This window comes from Equus caballus, chromosome 26 (genome assembly GCF_041296265.1).
Source record: "Equus caballus isolate H_3958 breed thoroughbred chromosome 26, TB-T2T, whole genome shotgun sequence".
NCBI classification, from domain to species: Eukaryota; Metazoa; Chordata; class Mammalia; order Perissodactyla; family Equidae; genus Equus; species Equus caballus.
This window is the reverse complement of record NC_091709.1, coordinates 30,711,819-30,738,112: the sequence shown is the minus strand read 5'-3', so window position 1 is coordinate 30,738,112 and position 26,294 is coordinate 30,711,819. Positions and strand designations below refer to the sequence as shown.

General features: G+C 41.7%; 1 protein-coding gene across 7 annotated transcripts in view; it reads left to right on the top strand.

The window, feature by feature from the left end:
* The first annotated feature begins 3,190 nt into the window (after nt 1–3,190).
* The window catches only part of APP (amyloid beta precursor protein), a 254,504-nt gene continuing 231,400 nt past the window's right edge, over nt 3,191–26,294 (top strand). For 6 of the 7 annotated variants that reach the window (XM_003364177.5, XM_003364171.5, XM_003364176.5 and 3 more), the window contains exon 1: nt 3,191–3,782. In XM_003364177.5, the coding sequence (XP_003364225.1) occupies nt 3,726–3,782 (57 nt within the window). In that variant the 5' untranslated portion in view covers nt 3,191–3,725. The remainder of the gene's footprint in view (nt 3,783–26,294) is intronic. The other variant, XM_070252098.1, reaches the window with a different exon arrangement.

Sequence of the window (26,294 nt, the reverse complement as noted above, 5' to 3'; positions counted from 1 at the left end):
GGCCTCAGAGGAACCAACCCTGCCAGCACCTTGATCTTAGACTTCTACTTTCTGGAACTGTGAGAAAATAAATTTGTGTTGTTGAAGCCACCCAGTCTGTGATATTTTCTTATGGCAGCTCTAGCAAACTAACTCAGATTTTAAATGTCAACACAAGTTCAAGTTTTGATAAAATTTTCTAAGGAAAAATGTAATGGACCATGTTATTTATTTTCAGTGCTGGATGATCTTGAGAGGGATAAGCTAGCTGTTGGGGAGTGTCATGCTGTGGTGATGCATGACAGAGAGAAAGAACTCTTCCATTTCTATTTTTTTCTGTTGAGCTGAATGATCGTCCGACTGAGAAGGGCAGAAGAACCATTGGTCATTGGTCATAAAGGTCAGAGATTAGCAGAGAATAAGTCCGAGCTGCTCCAAATGAGGCCCTGTTATGGGCTGAACTGGGTTCCTCTCCCAGATCCATATGTTGAAATTCACAGTTGAAATCCTAATCCTTGAGACCTCAGACTATAACTATATTTGGAGACAGGGTCTCTAAAGAGGTAATAAGTTAAAATGAAGTCATTAGGGTGGACCCTAATCCAATATGACTGGTGTCCTTATAAAAGGAGATTAGGACACAGACACACACTGAAGGACAATGACCATGTGAAGACACAAGGAGAAGACAGCTATCTGCAAGGCAAGGGGAGAAGCCTCAGAAGAAATCAACCCTACTGATGCCTTGATCTTGGAAGTCTAGCTTCTAGAATTGGGAGAAAATAAATTTCTGTCGTTTAAGCCACTCAGTCTGTGATACTTTGTCATGGCAGCCCTAGCAGACTAATACAGGGCCCAGCTCATGGCTGAGATTAACATTGCTTTTGGTGACATTTGCGCGGCACAGATAACACCTAAACCCAAAATAACAGAGATGTGGCTCACAGCGCTAGGCATAAAATAGATTTGGGAGAACTGGTAGCGAGTGTGACCAGTCTGAGTCCACAAGGTCAAATGCAACGTTAGGCATTTGAGGTGGGCAATAGATTACTCCACACTGCAGTGGTCAGAGCACTCTTAGGATACTGTAAACACATACAGACAAACTAGAACACGTTTGGAGGAGAATGGTCAGGGTGTGGAAGGAACCAGAAACCGTGCCATTTGCACAACTGTTGAAGGAAGTGCTGTTTCCTTGAGAAGCAAGGACTGGAGGCAGAAGCAGCATGAAAAGTGCTGACAAATACATGAAGATGTGTGGTGTGGAAAAGACCTGATCTGCGTGGTCATAGGGGTACAACAAGGACACGTGAGTGGGAGGTTAAAGGAAAGTGATGTGGGTTTAAATGGGCTAGGAACTTTCTGGTAACCAGAACAGCTCAAAGACAGAATGCACGGTTTAAGGGCTAGTGAACATCTCACAAGTTGAGGTATTAAAGCCGAGGCTGGAATGCCTGGAGATTCCAGCCGGTGGGTGGTCGGTCCGTTCCCCAGCGTTGCAGGATTCTAACAAGGGATGTAACTGTATTTCCTGCTTGGGGATCCAGAAGATACCTCAGGGCAGGCAATGGTATTAAATGCAGAACAGAGATAGCAGCTGAGAAGTACAAGCCATCAGGATCCCTGAGTGGTGATAGAACAGGCGGAAATGTAAAGAGTGTCCATCAATCTGACACAGCAGCTAATCATCTTCCCCCAGGGAACATCTTGTCCAGGGAATGCATGAGTGTGGTGGATTTCAGGAGTAGAAAGGGAACCTGCTAAATTGAAGAACCTTTATTTTACAGATTATAACCTCACCTCTGTATTTTTTAATTTTGCGCTCAATAAAAGTTCTTTACTCTTAAAAACACCTTCCTCCTTCCTAAGACTGGTTTCATGGGCAGGCAACTGTGCAGTCACACAGGGCCCTGTGCTCAGAAGGGCCCCACGGTTGGTTTAATATTCTGCTGTCGCCAACTTAATATTCTTAATTTTGAAACAAAGGGCCCCACTTTTGCATTTTGTATGGGGCCCGCAAAATTTGTACCTGTTCCTGCTCTCTCCCCATCTTCGAGTCATCCTCCCTGCATTCAGATGCCTTCAATTGCTCACACAAACCTAGGATGCACAGGGAATTATGGTGGTGGGTAAATGGATTTGGGAAGCAACTGGTTTTGCTGCCACTTAGGATTTTCCTACAGTCCCAACTTCATGTCACTTACTTGTCGTCAGATTTCGAAGAAGTTCCTCAGCTTCCATTTCCTGACTTATAAATGGGAATAATAATACTAAGGGCCGCACTGGCTTTTGTAGGAAGTAAATGACGGATAGCATGTACAGAAATACCGCATGAGAACAAATATTTGTTCTTATTTGTTGAGGACTTTCCAAGGACATTCAGAGGAAAAAGTAATCCAAGGACCAGGATTGGATGCCCAGAAGGGGAAAAGATAGAGGAGAACATTTAGGGGAGCTGGCAGATAAAGGCGGACTTCTCAGGAAGGTAGTGCACATCCCCCTGGCTGGGCCATGGTCCCACCACCAGAGTCCCTGGCTTCACTCCCTCCCACCAGCCCCACTGTCGACTGAGGCTCCGTGCCTGGTGCTCCTTCAGGTCAAGAGCAGAGGATACATCTGAGCGGCTCTAGACCGTTCTAGACTAAGTGGACACTACCTGGGCACTGGAGGATTTGTGTTTAATCTAGGAGAAGGTGGCTTCGCAGCAGGTTCATTTCTGTAATTTAGGACAGACACAACGAAGAACAAGGACAGAGTTTGAGGTCAGGAGTTCTTAGTTCTGGGGGCCAAATAAGAACCCTCTCTCCAGATCCTTTGCCTCTTAACTTTCACTTCGCCCTCAGCTCAGATGGATGTTACATCCCTGCCTGATAAAAACCCCATTGACTCCTTTCTAAAAAAAACCCCACCCCACAATAAATAAACAAAAAACAAAAAATCCTTCTTTCAAGGAGAAGTAAATGGGTCGCCAGCTTCTTCGCTAGGTCCAGTGCCTTTTTCCTTCGGTTCATTCTAAAGATAGAAATTGCTGGCTGCTCGTGGCTGCTTTTGACTGGAAAAAATGAGGCTTTTTCTCTCTCAACAAGCAAACAAATCCTATTTCCTTTAAGCTTGTCGTGTTCCCATTCTCTACCAGAAACGCCTCCCCCACCGCTCCAAACCCAGACAAAAAACGAAATGCGGATAAAAACGCATCCCAGCAGCAGCCTTTTATACGACATCCCTGAGAGGCCTGCGGGGTCGGATGAGTCAAGCTCACGGGAACGAGCGGAGAGCGCTCTCGACTTTTCTGGAGCCCGGACGTCCTACGACTCACCTTTCCCTGAGCCTGCACCGTCCCGCTCCTCGCCCCAGCCTCTCCCTCCTGCTGCTCGCGGAGCCCAGGTGGCCGGCGGCCGGGGTGGCTCGGGGGACTGCAGGAGCCGGGGGCGCTGCACCTGCGGGCACCGGGGCGCGGGCCCCTGCCGGGCCGAGCGCGCGCAGCTCCCCAGCGGCGCCGCTAGGGGTCTCTCTCGGGTGCCTAGCGGGGTGGGCCGGATCAGCTGACTGGTCGAGCTCCGAGCCCCGCCGCCGCGCTCCTGCTCCGTCAGTTTCCTCGGCAGCGGTGGCAGAGAGCACCCGGAGCAGCGCGAGCGTGGGGGCCACCAGAGGCGGCGGCGGCGACGGCGGTGGCGGCACGGACAGAGCAAGGGCGCGGCGGATCCCCCTCGCACAGCAGCACACTCGGCGCCCCGCGCAGGGTCGCGATGCTGCCCGGTTTGGCACTGGTCCTGCTGGCCGCCTGGACGGCTCGGGCGCTGGAGGTGGGTGCTGCGCCTCAGAATTGGGGACGGGGGGCACGCTGGGGACCCGTTCCTCCCAAGACTTTAATCCCGAGAAGCCGGGGGCAGTCAAGGCGACCCCTCTCCCCTCAGCGCCCTACGCCCCCGCTTGCAGGCGCCCTGCGCATCCCCGCCTCCGGCCCAGCCCTGCCCCGGGGACGCGCGCTCCGGCCCGCGGAGAGGCAGAGGGCGAGGCGTCCGGTTCCCTGGTCCGCGCCAGTCGGGGGCGAGAAGAGGAGGAGGCGATCCTGAGCTTAGACCCTGACTCAGTTCCTCCTGCGGGGGCCGGGGGCCGAGGGAGGCGAGAGACATCCAAATGGGGGGAAGGGGGAGGGAGCACGTGGGGAAAACTGAAAATGCAGCGTCCCTGGATCCTGTCCCCAGCTCTTAATCGCTGTCCTTCCCTTTCTCTCAGGCCCTGGGGAGAAGGAGTCGGGACAGTTCGGGAAGCTGGGCGTCCCCCCTCCCCCGCTTCCCTTTGCCTTTTCTGCCCCGTTTCACCTTCACTTCGCATTCCCAGCGCCCCTTCCCCGCCCGACCTCCTCCTCCTTTCTCTTGGCCGCTGCTCGCGGCGGCCTCCGGAGGGCGACCCCAAGCAGGGTCGCGCACTACCTTTCGCAGGCAAACTTTGTACATTTCTGCGTCTCCCTTTTGTGTAAGTTGCGAGAGATGGGAGGGGTTGGAGACCCGCAGCCACCGCGCTCCTTCCCCAAGCCTGGACGCCCCTGCCGTTCACTCGCACCTTTAGCTAATCCCGGGGAGGGAGAAGGTCCCCGGGAACAAAAGCCGCGACACCCCGCCCTCGCCAGCCCGGGGCGCGGTGGCTGAGCCGCGTTAGTCTGCGCCACCGAGGTTCCCGCCCGACTCCCTTCCCGGCGCTGCGCGTCTCTCCCGGAGGGGGCCAGAGCGGAGCCTCGGGGCCCCTCAGCGTCCCACCCCCATCACCTCCGAGGCTTGTTAATTCTATGCTGGGATGTAAAGTCCTTGGGGAGAAATACGCGAAGAGTAGGGCGTGCATTGGAAAGGGCAGTGGCGGGTGGTGGGGAGGCACGAGCTCTCCCCTCCTGTGCATCAAAGGAGGTGTTTGTCTGATTAAGGCGCGGCCTCTTCCTGGCGGAGCTGGGCACTCTGGTTTAGCCCTCCCTGGGGGCGCGGGCTGCTGGGGAGGGTCTTCAGGGTTTTCTTTTTAGGGTGCAGATAAAAGGATTGAATTGAGTGAAGATTAAGACGGAGAAGATGGCGCCTCTGCAGTGCAGCAAAGAAAAGCTGTGTGGAGGCTGCAGCCTGGTGAAATCCACCCACCGCTAGGTGTATATAACAAGTCTTCCCCATTCATCCAACTCTCGAACATTCAGCCAACGCCTGTGCAAAATGACTATTTTTCTTTTTTATCTAAAGATGCTTAGAAGTTGTTTGCGTGACGGTTGGGCCAGAGGAGGTTGTATTTCGCATCTTTTGGGTTCCCATTCTGCATCTTACTATTTGCAACCTCCCCTTCCCTTTTTTTTCCCTCTCATTTTCCCCCTACCTCATGGTAATTTTCCAAAACGATTTCCGGACAACTGTTTTCCTGTAATTCCGCTGAGGTTATCACAACATTACAGTTTTTTAGTTCCTAATTTACAAGGTCATTGAACTTTTTTCCCTTGTGGTTTTTACCTACAAGTGTGGCTTAGGAATCACCTTAGGGCTAGTTAAAACAGATTGTTTTAAGAGTTAAAGAATTCAGTTTTCCATATTTTTAAAAAATGCATTTAATTAAGGGAACTCTAATTTTTCTGATGACTTACATTTACTCCCACCATTATTTCAGTTTTTCTGATTATCTTACCCCACATTGAAAAACACAAATTAAGTTATTAAAAGCAAATCATAACCTTTATTTGAAGTGTTCATCAAAACGTAAATATTTAACTTTTTTGAGCAATATTTTTTTCTGTATGAAAAGAGGCAGCATATAGGCAAATATGATTCAGATTTATTTTTTGGCCTGTTTGGTTGCATTTCTTTGCTCTATCTGTCATCCTTTTGGACATTTTCACTGGTTATTGGCACCTCCTTCAAAGGATGGAGGTGAGATTTGCATTGGTCCGTTTTGCAAGGTGTTGGTGGAAGGATAGGCAAATTCACTCTAATGAGGTTTGAGGGGGGTTTATCCAGCTCTATCTGTGTCCACTGAAAAGATGTAATTGTGAGTTGACTGCCTTTTGTAGGGCTTAGAAAATAGGTCTGCTGCAGGTGGCTCTCAAAAAGAAATGAATAAGGGCAGTGATGACGGGGCCTCGGCTTGGGGGAAGTGAGGTTACCTGAGTTGGTGATTTTGCCTGGTGTATTGATAGATTATGAGTTTAAAAGACCCTGACATTTATGTATTTAAACTCACTTCCTCTTAAGTTTTATTTTCCTCCATGGAGGAGGGCTTAACCTAATCACGATTATCTGCTTTGATGGTGGTGCTCATTCACAGATTATCTGTACCTACTTGTACTGACTAGTACTGCCCTAATGGTAGACACTGGCGCACAGAGTAGTGAAGCTCAGACTTGCTAGGGATCTGTAAGGACTCACTGTTTCTTGCTAATTAGTGGGAAGCCATGATAACTGGCAGGGCACAGAAGCTTCTGTCTTGTCACCCTAACCAGCAGAGGCGCCTGACGGCGTTGGGAGGCTGTTAGTACCGCAGGAAAGTACTCCAGATAGAATTAGGATCCCTGGTGCTGACTGGGGAAATGAAAGGAATGTGCAACTTAAATAGATGACAAGGTTAAATGCGGAATGACTGAAAAAAATGAAAAAGAAAGAATGTGGTCCATTGAACGTGGGTTTGAAGGAAAATGGGAAGGTTGTCTCTATGGATAAGGCTTTTCTCCATGCTGCTAGAGCATCCGTGTTTCACCGTTTATGGCATCCTCGTGACTTGTATACAGATATTTGTATGACGATGAAGGTTGTCAGGCATTCTAGAAATAAGCATAGCTATTATGTGCCTTTCACTGAAGAAGTGTAATAAAATTCAGTGGAAATGTACATTCTGTTTCTGCAAATTGGATCTAGGTAGGGACTTGTATTACCTTAAGAGACTTACAAGGCATCTATCATCAGTATATTTCTTCTTTAATCTCTGCCTCGTTATATCAGTTACAAATGCAAAGGTAAACCTTATAAATGTACTTTAAATGTAAAGCTCCAGCATGTAAGGTTTAGTTTGGCTGTATCCACCTCATTGCCTCCCACCCCTACTCCTCTGCTCCCAGGAAGTTTGCAGAGTAAATAAGACAGGCGCATGCTTTTGAAAGAAAATAGAAAGTGTTAAGTACCAAGAGGAAAGTACAGATTAACTGGTATAATGAATAAAAGCCTTACAGTGTAAACATCTATATTTAAAGAAGAAAGGAACAATGGGATGAGATACTGCTGGAGAACTTCCGGGGAGTTCGTTTCAGCCAGATTTGGATCCCAGGTCTGGGAAGGGGAGGTTAAGTCTTTGCATTTACAGTATTTGTTTGCATGCCTCTCCCCAGCTTTTCCCTTCGAGACAGACAGACACACGCACACCTGAGGGTGTGGGTGGTGCATTTGTGGCGTTTAATTTTCGTAATCTTTCCGTGTCTTCATTTGGGACACTTTTATTGATTCCCTTTTTGGGCCAACCTCTGTTCGCAGCTCTGAAGATATTGTGGTGAACAAAACAGTCTTTTCCTTCGTGAAGATTCCAGTCTAGTGAGGAAGACAAATAATAAACAGATCATTAGGGGCTGGCCCGGTGGCGTACTGGTTAAGTTCACATGTTCTGCTTCTGTGGCCCCGGGTTTGCAGGTTCGGATCCTGGGTGCAGACCTATGCACCACTCCTCAAGCACTGCTGTGGCAGCATCCTACATACAAAATAGAGGAAGATGGGCACGGATGTTAGCTCAGGGCCAGTCTTCCTCAGCTAAAAGTGGAAGACTGGCAACAGATGTTGGTTCAGGGCCAGTCTTCCTCACCAAAAAAAAGTTCTAAAAAATAAAATAAATCATTATAAATGCAAATTCATGAACTGTGACGGATGCGACGAAAAGGACAGGTGCAGGGTACACTCTGGAGAGGAGGAGGGAATTCGGAATAAGGAGTTGAGAGGCTGAAGGTAAGGGCCTGAAAGAAGGATCTGAGAGTTCTGATATGATTTCTTCAGTAGGACCTTGACTGAGGGAGTGAGTATGCGACAAAAAAATGTGATTCGCTGAGCTACAACGAGGAAGGTGGGGAAGATGTTTCCTTTGTGTTTTGGTTTTTTGCTGGTAGCTTTTTACCTCTCTGTATTCTACTTGACTGTGAGGTGGCATCCTTTCCTAGGGGGATCCCAGATACAGATGTACTGAGTGGGGATTGATGCTCAATACCATCTTCTTCAAGTCTTTGGAAACTCTGTCACCCTGTGTCACCCAGCCAATATACAGATACACCCTCATGAGGGGCTGGAGGAAGCTAAGGTGAAGGAATGAGGACACCCCTGGGAAGAAAAGAAAGTTTAAACAAGAAAATATCTTATTTCTTAATTTTTTTGTTGTGCATGAAAAGAAAAGCAAATAGTACCTGAACCCTCAAAGCTGAATTTGCAAATGAAAACCGTAGTGAAGGGGAGAATGTTATGTAACTGTTTGTTCAGTTTAATGTGGATAGCTTAAGAAATAGCCATTTCAGTCAAGCTGCTGGTGTTTTTCTTTGGAAAAAAAATCTGGTGAATTTTTCCCTGCAGATTAATCCTGATTAGTAGATATGCTTTACTGCTACCTTTGTCGAAGTGGAAATCCACCAAAAACTGGATGAGAAGGCTGCTTTAGGAATAAAGTAATTCATTAAAAAAAAAGTCTGGACATGTTCATCAGTTAATGTTTCTATGAAAAAGTGGTGCTTGATAAGTTAGTTAGCTGCCTGTTCAAAGTGGGATGGAGGGGCCGGCCCGGTGGTACAGCGGTTAAGTGCGCACGTTCTGCTTCAGTGGCCTGGGGTTCGCTGTTTCGGATCCCGGGTGTGGACATGGCACCGCTTGGCAAGCCATGCTGTGGCAGGCATCCCACATATAAAGTGGAGGAAGATGGGCACGAGTGTTAGCTCAGGGCCAGTCTTCCTCAGCAAAAGGAGGAGGATTGGCAGCAGATGTGAGCTCAGGGCTAATCTTCCTCAAAACCAAAACAAAAAAAAAACAAAGTGGGATGGATACAGACAACTCAGGATCACATGTGTGAAGTCTTAGCTACAATAGGGAACTCAGAGCCCATTTTATTTAGATTTAGTTTGTGTGGCTACATTTTGAAGAAACATGTAATACGGATTTAGCTTGAACTTTGCTAGGATTATAGTGTTTTGTGAAAGAAGGTAGTGATTGAAATGGGGAAGATGAGAGGTTTGTAAAAGCCCAGCTCTATTGGGGCTGGCCCCGTGGCCAAGTGGTTAAGTTCGCACACTCCGCTGCAGGCAGGCAGCCCGGTGTTTCATTGGTTCGAATCCTGGGCGTGGACATGGCGCTGCTCATCAAACCACGCTGAGGCAGTGTCCCACATGCCACAACTAGAAGGACCCACAACAAAGAATATACAACTATGTACCGGGGGGCTTTGGGAAGGAAAAAAATAAAATCTTTAACAACAACAACAACAAAAAACGCCCAGCTCTATGGAAAGTAGTGGAATTGTTCCTGTATTTATATTGTTGATTTCCACATCAGCGTGAGGTTAGGCCCGCAACACCCAGTCATTGAGTTTCTCACATGCTCAGGGAAGGCAGGACCATACTGATCAAGAGCCTGCATGGGGGCAAGATGGCCTGGCCTTAAATCCTGGCTCTGTCCGTTTTGAGCTGTTGACAGTGGCTAGCTCCACGCCTCAGTTTTTTCCTTTGTAAAATGGGGATAATAATGTTATGGTTGTTGAGGATCAAGTGAGTTAGTATATACGTAAAATGTTGGAAACACTATATGAATTAATATATATGTATATAACATAATGACATCTTATTAGCATTATGTGTTAATTTTGTTGTTGGTGCCGTCCAGTCAATTGCGACTCCTGGTGGTCCTGTGGACAGGAAAGCAGAACCCTGCTCAGTCTTTTTGTGCTATCCTCTCACCTTCCGGCGCTATATCAGATGATGCTCCATTGCTGTTCATAGGGTTTTCATGGCCTATTTTTTCGCAAGTGTGTGGCCAGGTCCTTCTTCCTAGTCTGTCTGAGTCTGGAAGCTCCACTGAAGCCTATTCACCATGGGTGACCCTGCTAGTATTTGAAATGCCGGTGGCATAGCTTTCAGCATCACAGCGACACGCAACCACCACCGTGTGACAACTGACAGACAGACAGGTGGTGTGGTTCTGTGACCAGGAATGAACCTGGGTCTTGGCATTGAAAGCACCAAATCTTAACCGCTAGACCCCCATGTATTAGTGTTACTACTACTGTATATGAGGATGATAATGTAAAATGATACATTTAGGTCTCGCACATAGTTGAAAGTTAAAAAAAAAATCTCTGTGATGTTTCATTTACTGACTAATGTGCTCACTGACCAGCTAAGACTATTGCAGGAAACAGGCAGTTTGTTCTCTATAAGAATGAATGAATTTGATCTAAATTAAAAAAGGACATTGCAGATAAAATTTTTAGAATAATACATTTCATTTATTAAATATTTAGATGTATTTTATATTTCAATTGGCTTTTGGGAAAACATTAAAATAATTCATGCTCATTGAAAAATTTAGACAGTATAGAAATGTGTAAAAAGTATAAGCAGTTTTTACATAAGTAGGAAAGACCTGTTTTAAATGTGTGCACACTGGCAGCTTGCCACACTTGTCTAATACTGTGCAAGTGTGTACGCTGGCTCGATTATTAACTTAGCTATTAGTTGACGATCAGCTATGTGTACGGAGCTGTGAACAAGCTTGGTTTAGTTTTCAGCAAAACCTTTTCTAGAAAATGAATAAGCAAGTTTTGCCAATCTAGACAGAAATGGAAGATTTCAAATTCCAGCAAAAGAATTTCGGTCCTGTGAAATTATGGTCCTAGGCAGAATGGAAACTTGAAATGATCTTCACCAGAGGAGGAAACCAAAAAGCAGACTACTTGAGAACGCAGCATTTCTGTAAGAAATCAATTTTCAAAATAAAATGAATTATATTACCAGCCAGAGTGTGGTAAACTTTATAGTGATCTACTGCTTAATTAAAAGCATACATTTTTTTAATCAGCGTATTTTGCTCTTTACAAAATAAAATAGTTTTGATCTCAATTTCAAAATTAGGCTTAGATTATTGGAGAGTATGTGAAATTAGTGATACTGTGGTTAAAGTGTGATTAACACATTGAAGAATCAATAGGCAAAGTCCCAAGAAATCTATGTGGATTTTTGTTACACCACTTCATGGATTGATCATTGTCTTACTCAATCAAAAAAAGTGGGTTCAAGAAGGAGGATGTGATTATTGTAGCCATGTTTGGAATAAACATTCTGCTCAGAGTAGATAACAGTGAGGAATGAATGAGATGGTACCACAACCACGTATGTAGGGTCAATGAGCAGTGACAAGGAATAAGCAAGATTAACCTTACAGACAGGGAAAAGAACAAGTCTGTTTTGTAGATGAGCAAATTCTAGAATTCTTAAGGTCTTCTTAGTGAGAGACCCCCAAGTAGTGTTTGTATTTCCTAATTTCCAGATGGTCTCTCAATTTTTCTTTTTCCCCCCAAGTTCAGATGACTTTTAGCTGAGAAATTTGATTGAGCAAGAAAAGTTACCCTTTTTTTGGTAACTTACTTTGTCGCTGTGAAATTGTTCTTTGCCTGATTCTTTCTTAGAGAATCTAATAATTTGTCTCATGCTCTCAATTCTCTTCCACAGAAACCCACATACTATCTTTAGTGAAGAATGACAGGCATCCCTGATGATAGAGACTGATAAATTACTTTTCAGCCTTAGATATTTATGAGAATAGAGATCTGCAGGATCAAGAAAATCATTTGTATTAAGTGAAGAAATGCATGATTACTCTTATTGCTTTGTGAAATTTCAGAGCTGTAATGACTGTAATATATTTTGACCCCACAGAGGCATTTTACAGGAAGAAAAACAAGAGGTTCAATCCCACCCTTGAGATACATTTGTGTACTTTAGACCTGACCCCTTATTCCCAGTTACCACAAACTCATTTGTTTAGTTTTTTTCCATGTCTGCACATGCTTGATTGCAATAAAAATAATAAGGCAACATAATTCTTATTTTGAATCAAAAACAAAGAAAATAGAATTGTCTATTAAGGCTTGGTTAGTCCAAAAAAGGATTTTTATATGTGCTCTTCCTATTGGATGAATTTTCAAAAGCATAATTACTGTTTTGTAAATAACGCTACTCAGTTATTTTGTAGTGGAATTAATAGGCATACATGATAAAGATAGATATCCACTATTTTTTAGCCTTATGTATTGACTTTTTTTATCTTTCAGAAAAAAAGAATTTTTATCTACTCTGAAGGTTGAGCCTTTAAAACTGAGGCAGTTTTTTTGAAATCTTAGCTTAACTCTTCAGAGACTAACATTAAAACCTGTCATATGAAAAGTAATAGTCAAGAACAAATATTCCTCATACTGATCCTCTTAATTGCTTATTATGGTTTTTTTTAAAACAAATATAAGAGGCTGGCCTGGTGGCGTAGTGGTTAAGTTTGCGAGCTCCACTTTGGCGGCTTGGGGTTAACAGGTTTGGATCCTGGGCACCGACCTAGCACCACTCATCAAGCCATGCTGTGGTGGCATCCCACATGAAATAGAGGAAGATTGGCACAGATGTTAGTTCAGCGACAATCTTCCTCAGGCAAAAAGAGGAAGACTGGCAACAGATGTTAACTCAGGGCCAATCTTCCTCTCACAGACACACACACGCACACCCAAGTTTTAGGGTGACTCAAAAATAAAACCCACCCATAAAAATTAAATAAATAAAACAAATATTTTTGTCATTGCTGTATATTGCTTTGAAGATAGAACTGATGAGTTCTTAAACTCCCACAGAAACTAGCAAATATGCAGACTAATCATTCTAAGAATAATTTATCCGCAGATACTTACATATTAAATCAGTTAGCAATTTAAAATTAAAATAAAATTTCTATAGAAAAGTGGTTAGCTTATTTTCATACACAGAGAAACCTAGATTTTTATGGGCACACCCAGAAAGGGAAAATGCGCTCCTTCATTTAACAAATATTTCTGAGGTCCCTGCCCGCAAGAGGAGCTTACAGTATAGTGAGGGTAGACAGAAGAAACAGGAAGTAGTCAGGTACTTACAAAAAATTAAGTTGGGTAAAGGGGATAGGGGAATGCCATGTGGAGGTGTGTTGTGGGTGTGACACTTTATGTGTTATTATCAGGAAAGGTCTCTGATCTGGTCACTACCCAAAATGTAAACTTAGATATCTGGAGGAGGGAACTATATGTTCACTATGATGTAAAAGAACTGTGGCCAGGGGATCTGCTTAGAGCGGTTAAATATTAAAACCAAAAATGGTGGTGGAGAGAAGTTAATGTTGATTGTGATCACAAACTGTTTCTTGTAGTTTGTTCCATCACTCACCAAAATGCCTTCCATCTGGTATTTACTAAATATTTGATAGATATTTTCAGTGAGTACTCTAGAAATTTTGTATTGTGGTGATAAAGAGTTATGTGTTTGATTCTTGACAGTTGAATTAACTTCTCTTAAGTTTAGAAAATTGTGAATGACACCTCACTCCAAGCGTTGAGAGCAAAATTAAAGCCTTTTAAATAAGATTTATTTTGCCCCCTTTTTTAGAACATTTTATTGTGAAAAGCTTTCATAAGTGCTGTCAATAACTTAAAAATGTTCAGTTATTTGCAACTCTTTATTTCAGAAATTCAGTTGGCCAGTAAAAATTACCTCATTCTTAAAATTTTTCATCAGTTGTCTAATTGAGACCCTTTCACTTGAGGGTGCCTAGAAATGATTTTGTTTAAATGAGATAGTGGAGCTTAGAAAGAAAATGTGTATTGGAATTAAATTGAGTGGCCATCCAAATGAACATTTCATCAGCATTGTCGTTTTTCAGTTTACTACTTTTTTTGCCATTTTACAGCTCATATTAACTTATTACCTTAGTGTGAACCAAAATCAAAATTGGCCTTTTAAGAAAAAAATTGAATTGTTATTTCTATTCTCTTAAAAAAAATTGTACTTTTCAAGTTCAAGGGCTTGAAGCCAATCCCACTTTATGCTATTAACTTGACAGGCATGGAAAATCTAATTGAGGTCATTATGATTAGCTTTGTATCTGGCTAGTGTTTTCTCAGGCTTGTTTTTAGTGCTTTGTGTCAAGTATTAAATCCTCTTACACCACAGACTCAAGAAAATGTAAGTCTAATAAAAGTAAACTGAATTTTAAAATCCTGTAGTTGTTTTGTGTGGGGGAGGTTCTTGGCTAGCTGAGAGGACGTTCAAACGTGAAAGCAACTTTCGCATTGCTGGTAGTTTGAGGATTTGTGAAGGGATCCACTTTCAAGAGGACATTTGTGACAAAATTGCAGTTTTTGGAATCGCTGCATACTTGTTCAGTGGGATATGAGAGGAGAGAGTCCTCTGAGGGAAGCCATGTGACCAGATGGCTGAAACTGTAGAAGCAAAGGCTGCTGGATAGAGATGTCATTCAGACAGTGCAAGTCCCGGGAACTGGGGGGTGAATAATTTATCAGCACGGCCTTTGGAGATACCCAAGACAAAGATAATGAACATTCCCAGGCAGGGAGGACATCCTTCAATAAACAAGATAGGAAGCCGACCCACCTTGTTTCCAGGCAATTCTTTTTCTTGTCTGTATTTGCCATGTGACTATTTCACTTTACTTTTGTGAGCTGGACTCAAAGGTTAAATGTGTATCATTGTCAATTTTCTGGGTCGTGTTGAAAGGACACAGATGGGAATTATTCAGTTCATTGCAGTATATCTTGTTAGTTGTATTTATTGATTTCATAAATAGCCAATAAAGAGATAAGAAAAAAATTTCAGTGTAAGTTTTTTTTCCTGGAGGAAAAAAAGACTTCGGTTAAGACATCATTCTAAGGGTTTATTACTGTTGTTAAATTATTTATGCTTTAAAAAATTTGGACATGTGATTTCATTGCTTGTTTGCTCATTCATCTCAGAATTGGAACACATGAAATGCTACCTGGGCCCATCGATCAATTCTTCTGTTAGCAGATGAGGGAAAGTTTTAATGCAGGATGTTTAATTGGATATTTGGATTATGTGCTCACCTGTTTGTCTCTATTCCAAATTTTCTCAAGACTTGAGATTGACTTATGTGATATTGACACTGACCTGGAGTTACGTTTTTTATTATTACTTATTCATTATCTTACTGCATTGTTCTTCCCCTTACTTTGAATTTTTTTTCTCAAGGAAGATTGGCCCTGAGCTAATATCCATGCCCATCTTCCTCTACTTTATGTGTGGGACACCTGCCACAGCCTGGCCTGATAAGGAGTGCATAGGTCTGTGCCTGGGATCTGAACCGGCAAACCCTGGGCCGCTGAAACAGAGTGTACAAACTTAACAGCTACACCACTGGGCCAGCCCCCGCTTACCTTGGATTTTTAAAAACATTCATTTTATGGGCATATACTGGATGTATTCTGTGTTTTGGTCATGACAGGAGCCCTAGTGTCTTTGTGGGGCTGTGCATAAACAGAGAAGTAACTCAGTTTGTGTCTTGAAGGGTTTTGCAGCCTGATGGGGAAAGAAAGAAATGCAGAAATAATTAGGCACGGTGTGCCAAAGGCTACAATGGAAGAACGAATAAAGTCTTCATAGAGAAGGCAGAATTTGAACTTGGTTTCAAGGGCAAGTGGAGGTTAACTGAGGCATGGTAGGGCTTTCCAGATAGAAAGAACAGCAAGGGTGTAGAGGTTCAAAAGAGGAAGGCATGGGAATGTGGGTAGGGGATTAAGAGCTTTGGATGCCTTGATGAGTTTGAACTTCTTCTCAGCAATAGGGTGCTCTTAGATGTTCCTAAAATGAGGGTGTCCATTGATACTGTGGTTCAGTTAGGTTTAGGAGCCTTTGCAGAAGTCCTTATCAATGTCTGCTTAATCTCGTTAGCCAGATGGTAGCACCTAGCTGCAAGGGAGGCTGGTACACATGATCCATTACCTGGGAGTATTCCCACCAGGAATACATTGCAGTTTCTCTTAAGGAGTAGGGAGAGGCAGCATACTGGGTGGCAACTGGCATTGTGGGATGCAGAGTAAATACAATACGAAGGAATGTAGAAGAAAATGGGTAGATTGATTAATAAATTAATAAAATTCTGATCCAAACCAAAGGAAAGATTCTCCATGAGCAGTTGGAGTAGGTTTTTGGGATTTGCCCACTTCTTATTTGCTCATTAACCACATAGGAAGCACATCTTTTGGGAGTGATGGAGGAGGTGATAGGGAATGCTTTTTTATTTTTATGGCAGGAACACCCAAGAGCTGAGCCTTCACTCTGGCTGATTGTACGTAAGATGATTTAGACTGTTGTTCCTGGAAAGTCCTTCCAATCAGAGTGATGGAAAAAGATATAGTTCTAGTGGCTCTGTGGATAATAATGGCAGTGTCAGTTCACTCTCCCTATTGGTAAACTAATGTTCATTTGATCTCGAGACTTCCCTAAAGCAATTTTATTGTACTTGTTCTTTGAAAGGAATAGCAGATAAAACAAGCTTGGAGGTTTTTAGAAAAGAGCATGATACTGAGAACCTCTTTTGCGCTACATTTGCCTACCATGTTCAGCTTCTTTTCCATTGCTACACAGCCATTCAGATCTGTTTATTGCACCTGTGTTATTAAAATAGAATGGAAGGGAGATGGCCCTGTGGCCCAGTGGTTAAGTTTGCACGCTCCCCTTTGGTGGCCGGGGTTTCGCCGGTTGGGATCCTGGGCGTGGACATGGCATTGCTCATCAGGCCATGCTGAGGCGGCATCCCACATGACACAGCCGGATGCACTCACAACTAGAATATACGACTATGTACTGCGGGGCTTTGGGGAGAAGGAAAAAAAATAGAATGGAAAGATCTATGGAAAAGAAGAAAACAAACCTTAATATATTTATATCCATAAAAATAGGGCTGCCATTTTAAAGTTCATCTTAGTTACTTATCTGTTTTCTTACTCATTTCAATTATTGTAGAAGTGGTCAAATGAAGATATTTACCAGAAAGTATGTGATGAAATAGAGATGTGGGAAAAACCTAGAGTCCTGAGCAGGCTTGATATAATCATCAACATTAGGAAGTGTTTGGCGTTTTACAGTAGGCATTTTATCAGCCCCTGAAGATTTATTTAGATATGTCCCAGTAGTTTGACGTATTATACATGGTTCTATCTTAAGGAAATGTCTAAAATATCAAGGTTCCTTGAAAACTACTCTTGGTTTTATTTTCTGCATTATTTCTTTTTGAACCCGTGGTTCTCTTTAAGAGTAATCAAAAGCGTAGTTCAAGTTTGATCATCTTAAATCTTGGCATTTCTTTTCTTTTTTTATTTTGAAGTATCTATCAAGGAAATATGACTTCTAGATACTGCCTTCAGAAAAATAGATGACGATTTGTCTGTGTATGGAATAGTTGTTGATTGATAATGAGAATCAGAAAGAGTAGCCAACATGTGTCTGAATGTATATTTCTCTCATATTACCTTGGCCCTATTTTGAAATTATACTTTTTTTCTCTACAAAAAGAGTAGGTGGTAATTTACATCATGTAAATTTGAAAATTTGTTTTACTTCTATTAGATAGAATTTGAAAATATAAAGAAAATCTTGTTCTTTAATTTCTGTGTAATTTTCTAATGGCTGTATAGTTTATATAATTTCAGAAACTTTATTATTGTTATTTTTTTTGGTGAGGAAGCTTGGCTCTGAGCTAACATCTGTTGCCACTCTTCCTCTTTTTGCTTGAGGAACATTGTCGCTGAGCTAACATCTGTGCCACTGTGCCTCTGTTTTATGTGGGATGCACCCACAGCATGGTCCGACAAGTGATGCTAGGTTCGTGCCTGGGATGTGAACCCATGAACCCTGGGTTGCAAACCCATGAACCCTGGGCCACCGAAGTGAAGTGTGCAAACCCAACCACTACACCACCAGCTGGTCCCCAAAACTTTATTTTTTTTAATTTCTCCAAAGAACTTATATTTTATTCTGAATTCTGTTGTGCTTTCATATATCTGAAAATATTTGACATAATTACTCCTCACAATTTAAGCGCCCCCTGAAATGGGTATGCCCTAGTTGGCCCTGGATTGCAGAGTTGGGGACATTGCTTGCTTTACTGACTTTAAATAATTGGTAGTTGATCTTGCAGGCAGTTAGATGTATGCCTTTGTTTAAGATCACCTAGTTGGAAAAGTTGGCAGTCCAAGAATGTGTTGAGAAGAATACTTGAGCATTCCTTCTCGGCTTACTTGAATCTTACAAGTATTTTGTTGGTTTTGTTCATAATCTGATGTATTTCTAAGTAAACAAACTCTCCAGAAACAATCTCTGCTTCTCTGATCGTTTAAAATACATTAAATAGATGCACACTGCAAAAATTAGTGGAAAAATTTCTAGTTAGACCTCAATGACATGTGGTCCATCCATGCAAGTTCATTTTAGTTCTTATTAAATTCAAACATGAATTTTAAAAAAAAGAAGATTGTGATCATCTTTATGAGGTAAACTAAATTATTACTTTAAATATATATTCACTTCAAAGGAAACTGAAAACAGGCTATAAGTGCCTGTGTAAAGATGCATCCATTTAGGATTATGCTTAAAGCCTACAGTTCATAAATACGATTTAGCCTTAGAGTAAAGGAAGTGATATTGGTTATTTTTGGGTCCAGTGTTATTTGCTATTGATTCATTGTTGGTGAACAAAATAAGAGAACAAAAGCATGACTTTAAAACAGCCATTTATAAGTATTATATGTAAATTATAAGCTCCAAGTCCTAATGGTGAGGAGCTTGGGATTGGTAGCGTTCCTTTCAGATGCTCTCCTGGTGTCATTTCATCTCAGAATTCCTCTGGCCTTCACTTAATGCCCAGACCTAACTCTAACGCAGTGCTGTCCAGTAAGAGTATAATGAGTATAAAGTATTAAAAGTAATTTAAAATTTTCTGGTAGCCACATAAAAGGGTAAAAGAAAACGATGAAGCAGACTTTAATGTGTTTTATTTCACCCAATAAATCCAAGTATTCAACATGTGGTCAGTATAAAAATTAATGAAATATATTACATTCTTTTTTTTCATTTTATGTCTTCAAAATTTTACTCATAGAGCATATTTTAATTCGGACCAGCCACCTTTCCAAGTACTCAATAGCCATGTGTGTCTAGTGGCTACCATATTAGATGCTGCAGCTGTCTAGGAAAAGAATCATCGGTTTTGGAACAGGTAGTAGCCATAAGACCTTTCTAAGCCCCCTCGTTTTACAAATAAAGAAACTAGGATCTGGAGACATTGAGCTGCCAGTATCACTCACGTATGAAGGGTCAAAGCCCAGTCCTGTCCTCTGAGTTCTAGTCTCTTTCTTCATCACCCTGGTTCTTCCTTTTTCTGTTGCATGTTGCTCTGTCCCCTTCAATATGTACTAATGGTAGGTGGTTGCTATCAGTGAAGTATGGAGCCAGGAACCTTAAGAAAATCTGGCCTTCTTGAGAAGGCCGGGCCTGATCTGGACAAAACTCTCCTTTGGGGCAGGGTAAATAAAATCACCGGGCATATCTAGAATCTTTCTGCAGGATGGTAATAGGAGATGGTCAGTTTGTCTTTTTTTGGCGTGGGCACTGTCGGAGTAGGAATTGAGGGGACTGTTAGGACCCAGGAGATGTGACTCTGAACACTGGTTGAGATGTCAACTGTGCAATGAAAGGAAAGATTGACAAGGCATTTCTATACACATTTTGTTGTGTGTATGGGGTCTGTTCCTGGAAACACTGATGTTAAGCTTTTTTTTTCTTTCAGCTTTTGGAAGACTGCTTGTGTATGTCCATAGTTCTTACCCAATTAAACTTAAAGCATGATATTTTTTGACAACTTAAGCCCAGTGCAGTCCTGGCCTGTTATTTTCAAAATGTAAGCAAATGTGGAAAGCTGTCCACATGGCACGGTGGTTTGGTAAAGGCAGACGATTGGTATGCTCCTGGGATCATTGCTGTAAAGTATTTGTTTTACAGTGTGAAAATGCCTGATGGGTGAGCTTTCAGAGTTGGAAGTTGTTTTTCATTTCATTGCTAAAATATTTATCAGCCTGGGTGTTGTAGGTCGTGTAAGAGTGCTTTGGAGAGAGTTTAAGTTTATTCATGTGACTTAGGTTTAGTGAGTTTAGATTTAGTGTTAAACGTAACCATTTTTCTATTTGAACCTTAGGACTTCTCATCTTTGGCTAGGCTTTAGCCACAACGACACTGTTGATCTTTAAGTTAAGGATGCGCTGTATTTTCTTCATATTGTATGATGAAAATCATTGTGTTTTGCAAATGCTGATGTGTAGGACAATACTTAGAGTATTCACAGCTTGCAGGAATGAATTAAAAGCCCAGGGACATCCATATTTCCTTTGGCAGTTGTCTATTAAACTTAAAAAAATTGTCTTTAAACTTAAAAAAGCCACCATATATCTTTAGCAGTTTTCCCTATATTTTTCATGGTAAATATAGCCAAGAGGAACAGAAGTTCAGAACTTTAAAATGTTCGGGGGAGTCATAGTTTTTTATTATGTTTAAGTAAGATTTTTTGAATTAGAAAAGTATTATAAATACATTGTCGGTAACTTAGAGAAAATTTAAAAACATGCATAATCCTACCCCCCACCAATGTCTGTTTTACGTCAATTTTTAAAACATTTTTGAGATCATTTTATATCCTGCATTTTATTCCTTAACATTAAATCTCATGCCATTATTGGCTCTTTGTAAATATAATGTTGAATGGATGTCTGAATCTGTTTAGGGTGACAGGAGCTATAGAATTGTGGATGTGTGCTTTGTGATTTGGCATTTCCAACCCGAAGTTAGGCTGGAAGTAATGATGTAAGGAAGGATCATGTGCCAAATCCCTATGAATATTTTAAGTATTTATTGAGTGATCTACATTGCTGCTCTCAAGTAGCATTCAACATGGTGGTCCTTCAACTGTAATGTAGTACTTTGTAGGGGAGGAAGACATTTCCTCTACCTGCTCTGGGTCCTTCTGGCTGGAGAATGAATTAAATTCACATGAGATGGGATAACAGGAGAAAATTAAACAAAGCTTTATAACATGTATACATGGGAGAGGCTCAGGCAAACTGAGCAACTTGCCAAAATGGCTGAAGCCACCACCTTAAATAGCATCTTCAGCTAAAGGCAAAGGAGGATGTCGGGGGTGGGGGGAGTCAGTTACGGGAGGTTACCAGACAAGTACAGTAAACAAAAGTAAGATTATTATGCAGATGTAAATCCTTGCCTTCCTCATTGGTTAAGAGTTTCTAGAGATAAGGTCATCCCCCCTTCTTCCTGGTACAGAGAGGGAGACACCCTTACAGATGGAGATTTCCTTTACAAATGTAAATGGTTCTTAGCAAAGGGTAAGTAAATTCTGCTTTTCAGAGTTTCTTTCCTGTCTGCAGTTTTTTTAAAAGTAACCAGCCCCAAATAATCCTCATGCCAAAGAGGCATATCTTGGGGTGGCCAATTCCAGTCCCCCACAACTTAAAGAAAATGAGATGAACCAAAACCATGGAGATTCACAAAGATATAGAAATAAAGAGGGGGCTGGCCTCATGGCTGAGTGGTTAAGTTCGCATGCTCTGCTTCGGTAGGCTGGGGTTTGCTGGTTCAGATTCTGAGTGTGGACCTACACACTGCTCATCAAGCCATGCTGTGGTGGCATCCTATATAGAAGAGCTAGAATCACTTGCAACTAGGATATACAACTATGTGCTGGGGCTTTGGGGAGGAAAAAAAGAGGAAGATTGGCAACAGATGTTCGCTCAATGCCAATCTTCCTCATCGAAAAAAAAGCAAAGAAAGAAAGAAGGAAAACTTGACCTAGTAATTCAAACAGGCTCTTATTTAATGGTTTCGTGATCACTTGTGTTGGCAGAAGTTTGACTGTAAGAAGGTGTTAGACTTAGGCAATCATAGCCAGGGCTCGAATGTAGACATCAGTGAAATTGTGGTTTTGGTTTACTAAGGCCATTCATTGGGAGCATTAATTGGGTTAGATCCTCCTTCCTATTTCCCTACTTTTAAGTCTTTCCTGATTTTATGTTGTTAAAAAATAAGTCAGAAACATTTATTCTATGAAGTTCTCAAGAGTAAGAATCTTTAGCCACAAAACAGAACTAGATTTGTCTTCAAATTTAATAATGTGTGATGAGATGCTGCTTCCTGAGAACCCTTTGTAGGGTTATGGAGCCCTTTCAGCCAGAACCATATAATCTGATTGTTAACTGCTATTTACATGGTCGGTTAATCAGTTTTATATTATTATATTTCATATTGTAGGTTTTTAGAGGAAGGACTATGTCATTTATTTATTCTGTACTTATTATTTATTTTTTTTGAGGAAGATTAGCCCTGAGCTAACTACTGCCAATTCTCCTCTTTTTGCTGAGGAAGACTGGCCCTGAGCTAACATCGTGCCCATCTTCCTCTACTTTATACGTGGGATGCCTACCACAGCGTGGCTTTTTTGCCAAGCGGTGCCATGTCCGCTCCCGGGATCCGAACCAATGAACTTCGGGCTGCCAGAAGCGCAATTTGCGAACTTAACTGCTGCGCCACTGGGCCAGCCCCTATTCTTTACTTATTTTAAATAAATACAATACTGTATATATATATAGTGAATAAATGTCACGCGCTGAAGCCCAGACCTCTTCTCCTTTGTCGTGTCATGTCTCCACAATTTACTGCTCTTTGTTAAAATGCAATATAAGCCCTCAGGCCTAACTCCTCCTTTGGGGCTTTCACTTCTTTTCTCTGAAGCTCCTCCCAACCCCATGTAAAAATACTAATTAACATCAAATAACATTTCTATGCTTTTTCTCCTGTGGACCTTTTCTCAGTTTAATTTGCAAGGCCCTAGTTACTGAGCCTAAGATGGTAGAGAACAAACATTTTTTCCTCTCCTTTAAGTATTCAAGCTCGAAGGAACAGTAAATTGAAGTGGGGTGGGAAAATTCCCACCAATTATGTGTATACCATTTATCGGTGACAGTTCACATTGATGAATCATGTATAAAAACTAATGGGAAGTATCTTCCATGCTGAATTTACTCAGTCTTGGAGAAGAATGTATGTTTTAATCAGGAGGAATTTATGGAAGACATTTTGTATTCTAAACATTTAAAAGAGCTCTTAGAGTATATAATAATTCATCTTTGCCTCTGTATGTTAAAAATTTAAGACAGGAAGAAATACTGTCTCATAGTTATTTTAGGTTTGTTGCTTTTTGGGTTTTTTTTTTTTAGTCCCAACCAAAAGAACTTGCATTAGAAACTTGGCAGTCAGTCACGTCATATCGTCGTGATTTATTAGTTCTGGAATAAACATCTCTATTTCAGGCATCTGTAAAAATAGATGCTTCCTTGGCTTTTATAATAATAATAATAATGATAAACAGGTATGTAGCTCTTTCTATGATCCAGCCATTGGTGGAAGTGCTTTTCATGTAATCCTTAACACCAGCCTATGAGATATCCTCATTTCATCTATCAAGCTGGTCAAGTATAAGCTGGGAGGGAGCTCACAAACCCGGTTCAATGGCTATACTCCCAACCACTTCTCTCTCCTGCCTCCAGCAAAATGAAATGATGGGTGGAGTTCACCCATGTTTCCTGTTAAACTAGGCAATTCACTCCTTGAGGAAACAAGCCATTACAGTAGCTGCTTGATAAGGAATAAGACTAAACTGTTCGGGCTTCACTTCCTGGCTGCTTCCCTTCCTTCCAGCCTCACCTGCGTGAACTTGTGAGCACTGGTGTCTCTACATGGCATCTTCCCCCGATCCTACTACACTCCTTCCATGCCAATCCTATTCCTTTTTTTTCTCTCAACCTCAAATAAGATTGTCCAGACTGTAGATATTGGAGTCATTCACACCTTGGATTTGAGTCACAGCTCTTTGAATTACTAGGATTACGAGTGCAGGAAAATTATTTTCCCTAACCCTAAATTTCCACCTCTACAAAGTATCTGGAAATAGTTTGGTCTGGAGAAAAATTGAATTAAGAATAAGGTACAAAGCCCAGAGCCTGGCCAATAGTAGGCCCTGAATGAATAATGGCTCTGATTTTCATTTTAAGCCCCTTTGTAATATCTCCTCTTCTTGGACCCTTCGGAACAGTCCTTGATGTTCAGGTCGGCCACCCTTTACCCCTATGAAAATGCAGAGACTGGGGAAGAGGCCCCGTTGCCAAGGGAATGGCACCACTTAGCTTCACATTACCATGCTATCAAATGGCTGGAAGCCTTTGGCATCTCAACATTTCATTGATAACATTTTTGATATCTGAAAACAGAAATGACACTTAAATTCTGCGTAAACTTTGTGGTCAGGTTGTTAGAGTTTGAAATGCCTGTGAACCCAGCAGAGAAGCCACTTGGACAGGAATCTAAGGAATGCTTGTCCAGGATGCAGCTCTCCTGCCCGTCCACTTTCCTGCCCCTCCTTGGCATTTTCAGCAGTGACCCTGCACAAATGACAGCCTTGAGTGCCTGGACCAGCTGGAGACAGCCAGGGAATTCCTGGCTGCTATCTTTCAAAGATCTCTGCTAACCCCTTTGAAAACAAAGGGATTGTTTACCACACATCAAAGGGGACTGAGAAGGAGATAATGGAGAGAGCTTTCTGAAGGGACTTGTGGCTTCTAGCACCTGCAGAAGCTTCTTGAAATGGTAGGTAGAGCTCATTCCTTAGGTGGAATCAACTTCATCTCCTGGAGACCTGCTCACGCATAGCATTGACTGTGTGTTAGAAATGTGCTTCTCTATTCAATTTTATTCATGTATTTCTGTGCTCTTGTCATGCACACATTAGATTTAGGGAGAAAATCACCATGTACCTTTAGTGGTTTCAGATGACTCTTGAATGTCATTAATTCACAAAATGAGAATTGAATGGATCAGTCTGCTTTTTGTATTTGGGAGGTTTTATTTTAGGGTCAGGAGTTCATCTGGATGGGAGGGGGATTAAAGTTTTCAAGACAAACCCAAAAGACTCTGGGGCGGGGACTCGATGTTTTGATTCTAGAAGGATAGACTTGCCCTCCTCCCCATTTCTTCCTTCTGACCTGGCATGAGTAAGCGCCTATCAGCTGTTAGTCTGTGCGATCCTCTTAGACTCAGATCCTGTAGCTGCATCCGGTGCTTTGAGGCCAATTTAACATGGATCAATTTAACTGTTGCTCTGTGAAAACAGATGCTCTTTTCTACTTATTGCTAATCAATTGATCAAGCCATAAAAAGATACTTTTCGCCTTTAAGTCGTCACATCTTCCCTATGAAACTATAAACCAGTAAAGTAAAACTAAAATGCTTATGACTAGAATTAGTGGATTATATTTAAAACCCTTTGCCTCAGACTGATGATGACATGCTCCTTTATTGAGTTTCTAGTCAGGTGCTTATTTATAAAAATAAGACTTATATAAATGGGAGTGCTCAAATGTTACACCAGTCTGTTTTGGCAGTTTGACCTTTCACAGTAGCTAAATAAATAGTTTTTACACTGAGAAAGGAATTATTTAACATTTGTTTACTAGTGATACATCAAATGAATTCAGAGTCTGAATGCAACAGATGAGACCCTGGATAGAAACACGAAAGCATACTGATGTAAAACAGAAAATCATGCTATGTTGTGTTAGAGAGGCTGCTCTGCGCGAAGGGATGTTTATAAGAATAATAGACCCTTAGGAAAATTAACACGATTATTCTCAAAGTCATCTGGGAAAATCATTAGGATTAGGTAAGAATAACCAGAAAAAAAATCCAAAGAAAAATGTGAAGTTATAGAAATTAAAACTGCGTGGCACCTGGAAAGGCAAGTCAATGGGACAAAAAGGAAGTCTAGAAATGAACTTTATGTATATTGGAAATTGGTTCAGGATAAAGATGGCTTTCCACATAGAGGGGAATAAATGATGTTGGGATATCTGTCCATAGAGAGAAAGAAGCTGGGTGATTGTTGATAGTGTCTGTAACAAAGGGCAAGTTTGTTTATTTCACAAAGCGTTCTTACAAATCACTTAGAAATATTAAACGTGAATGTATTAAGAGGAATATGAGCAAAGCATTTTAGAAAACTTTTATTATAAGAAAATTAAAACAAACCAAAGAGAATATGATGGATACCCAGCTACCTGTTACCAAGGCTCAGAAATTATAAACTTACTACCATCTTTATTATCTACCTTGTTTTATCTGTAACTCCCCC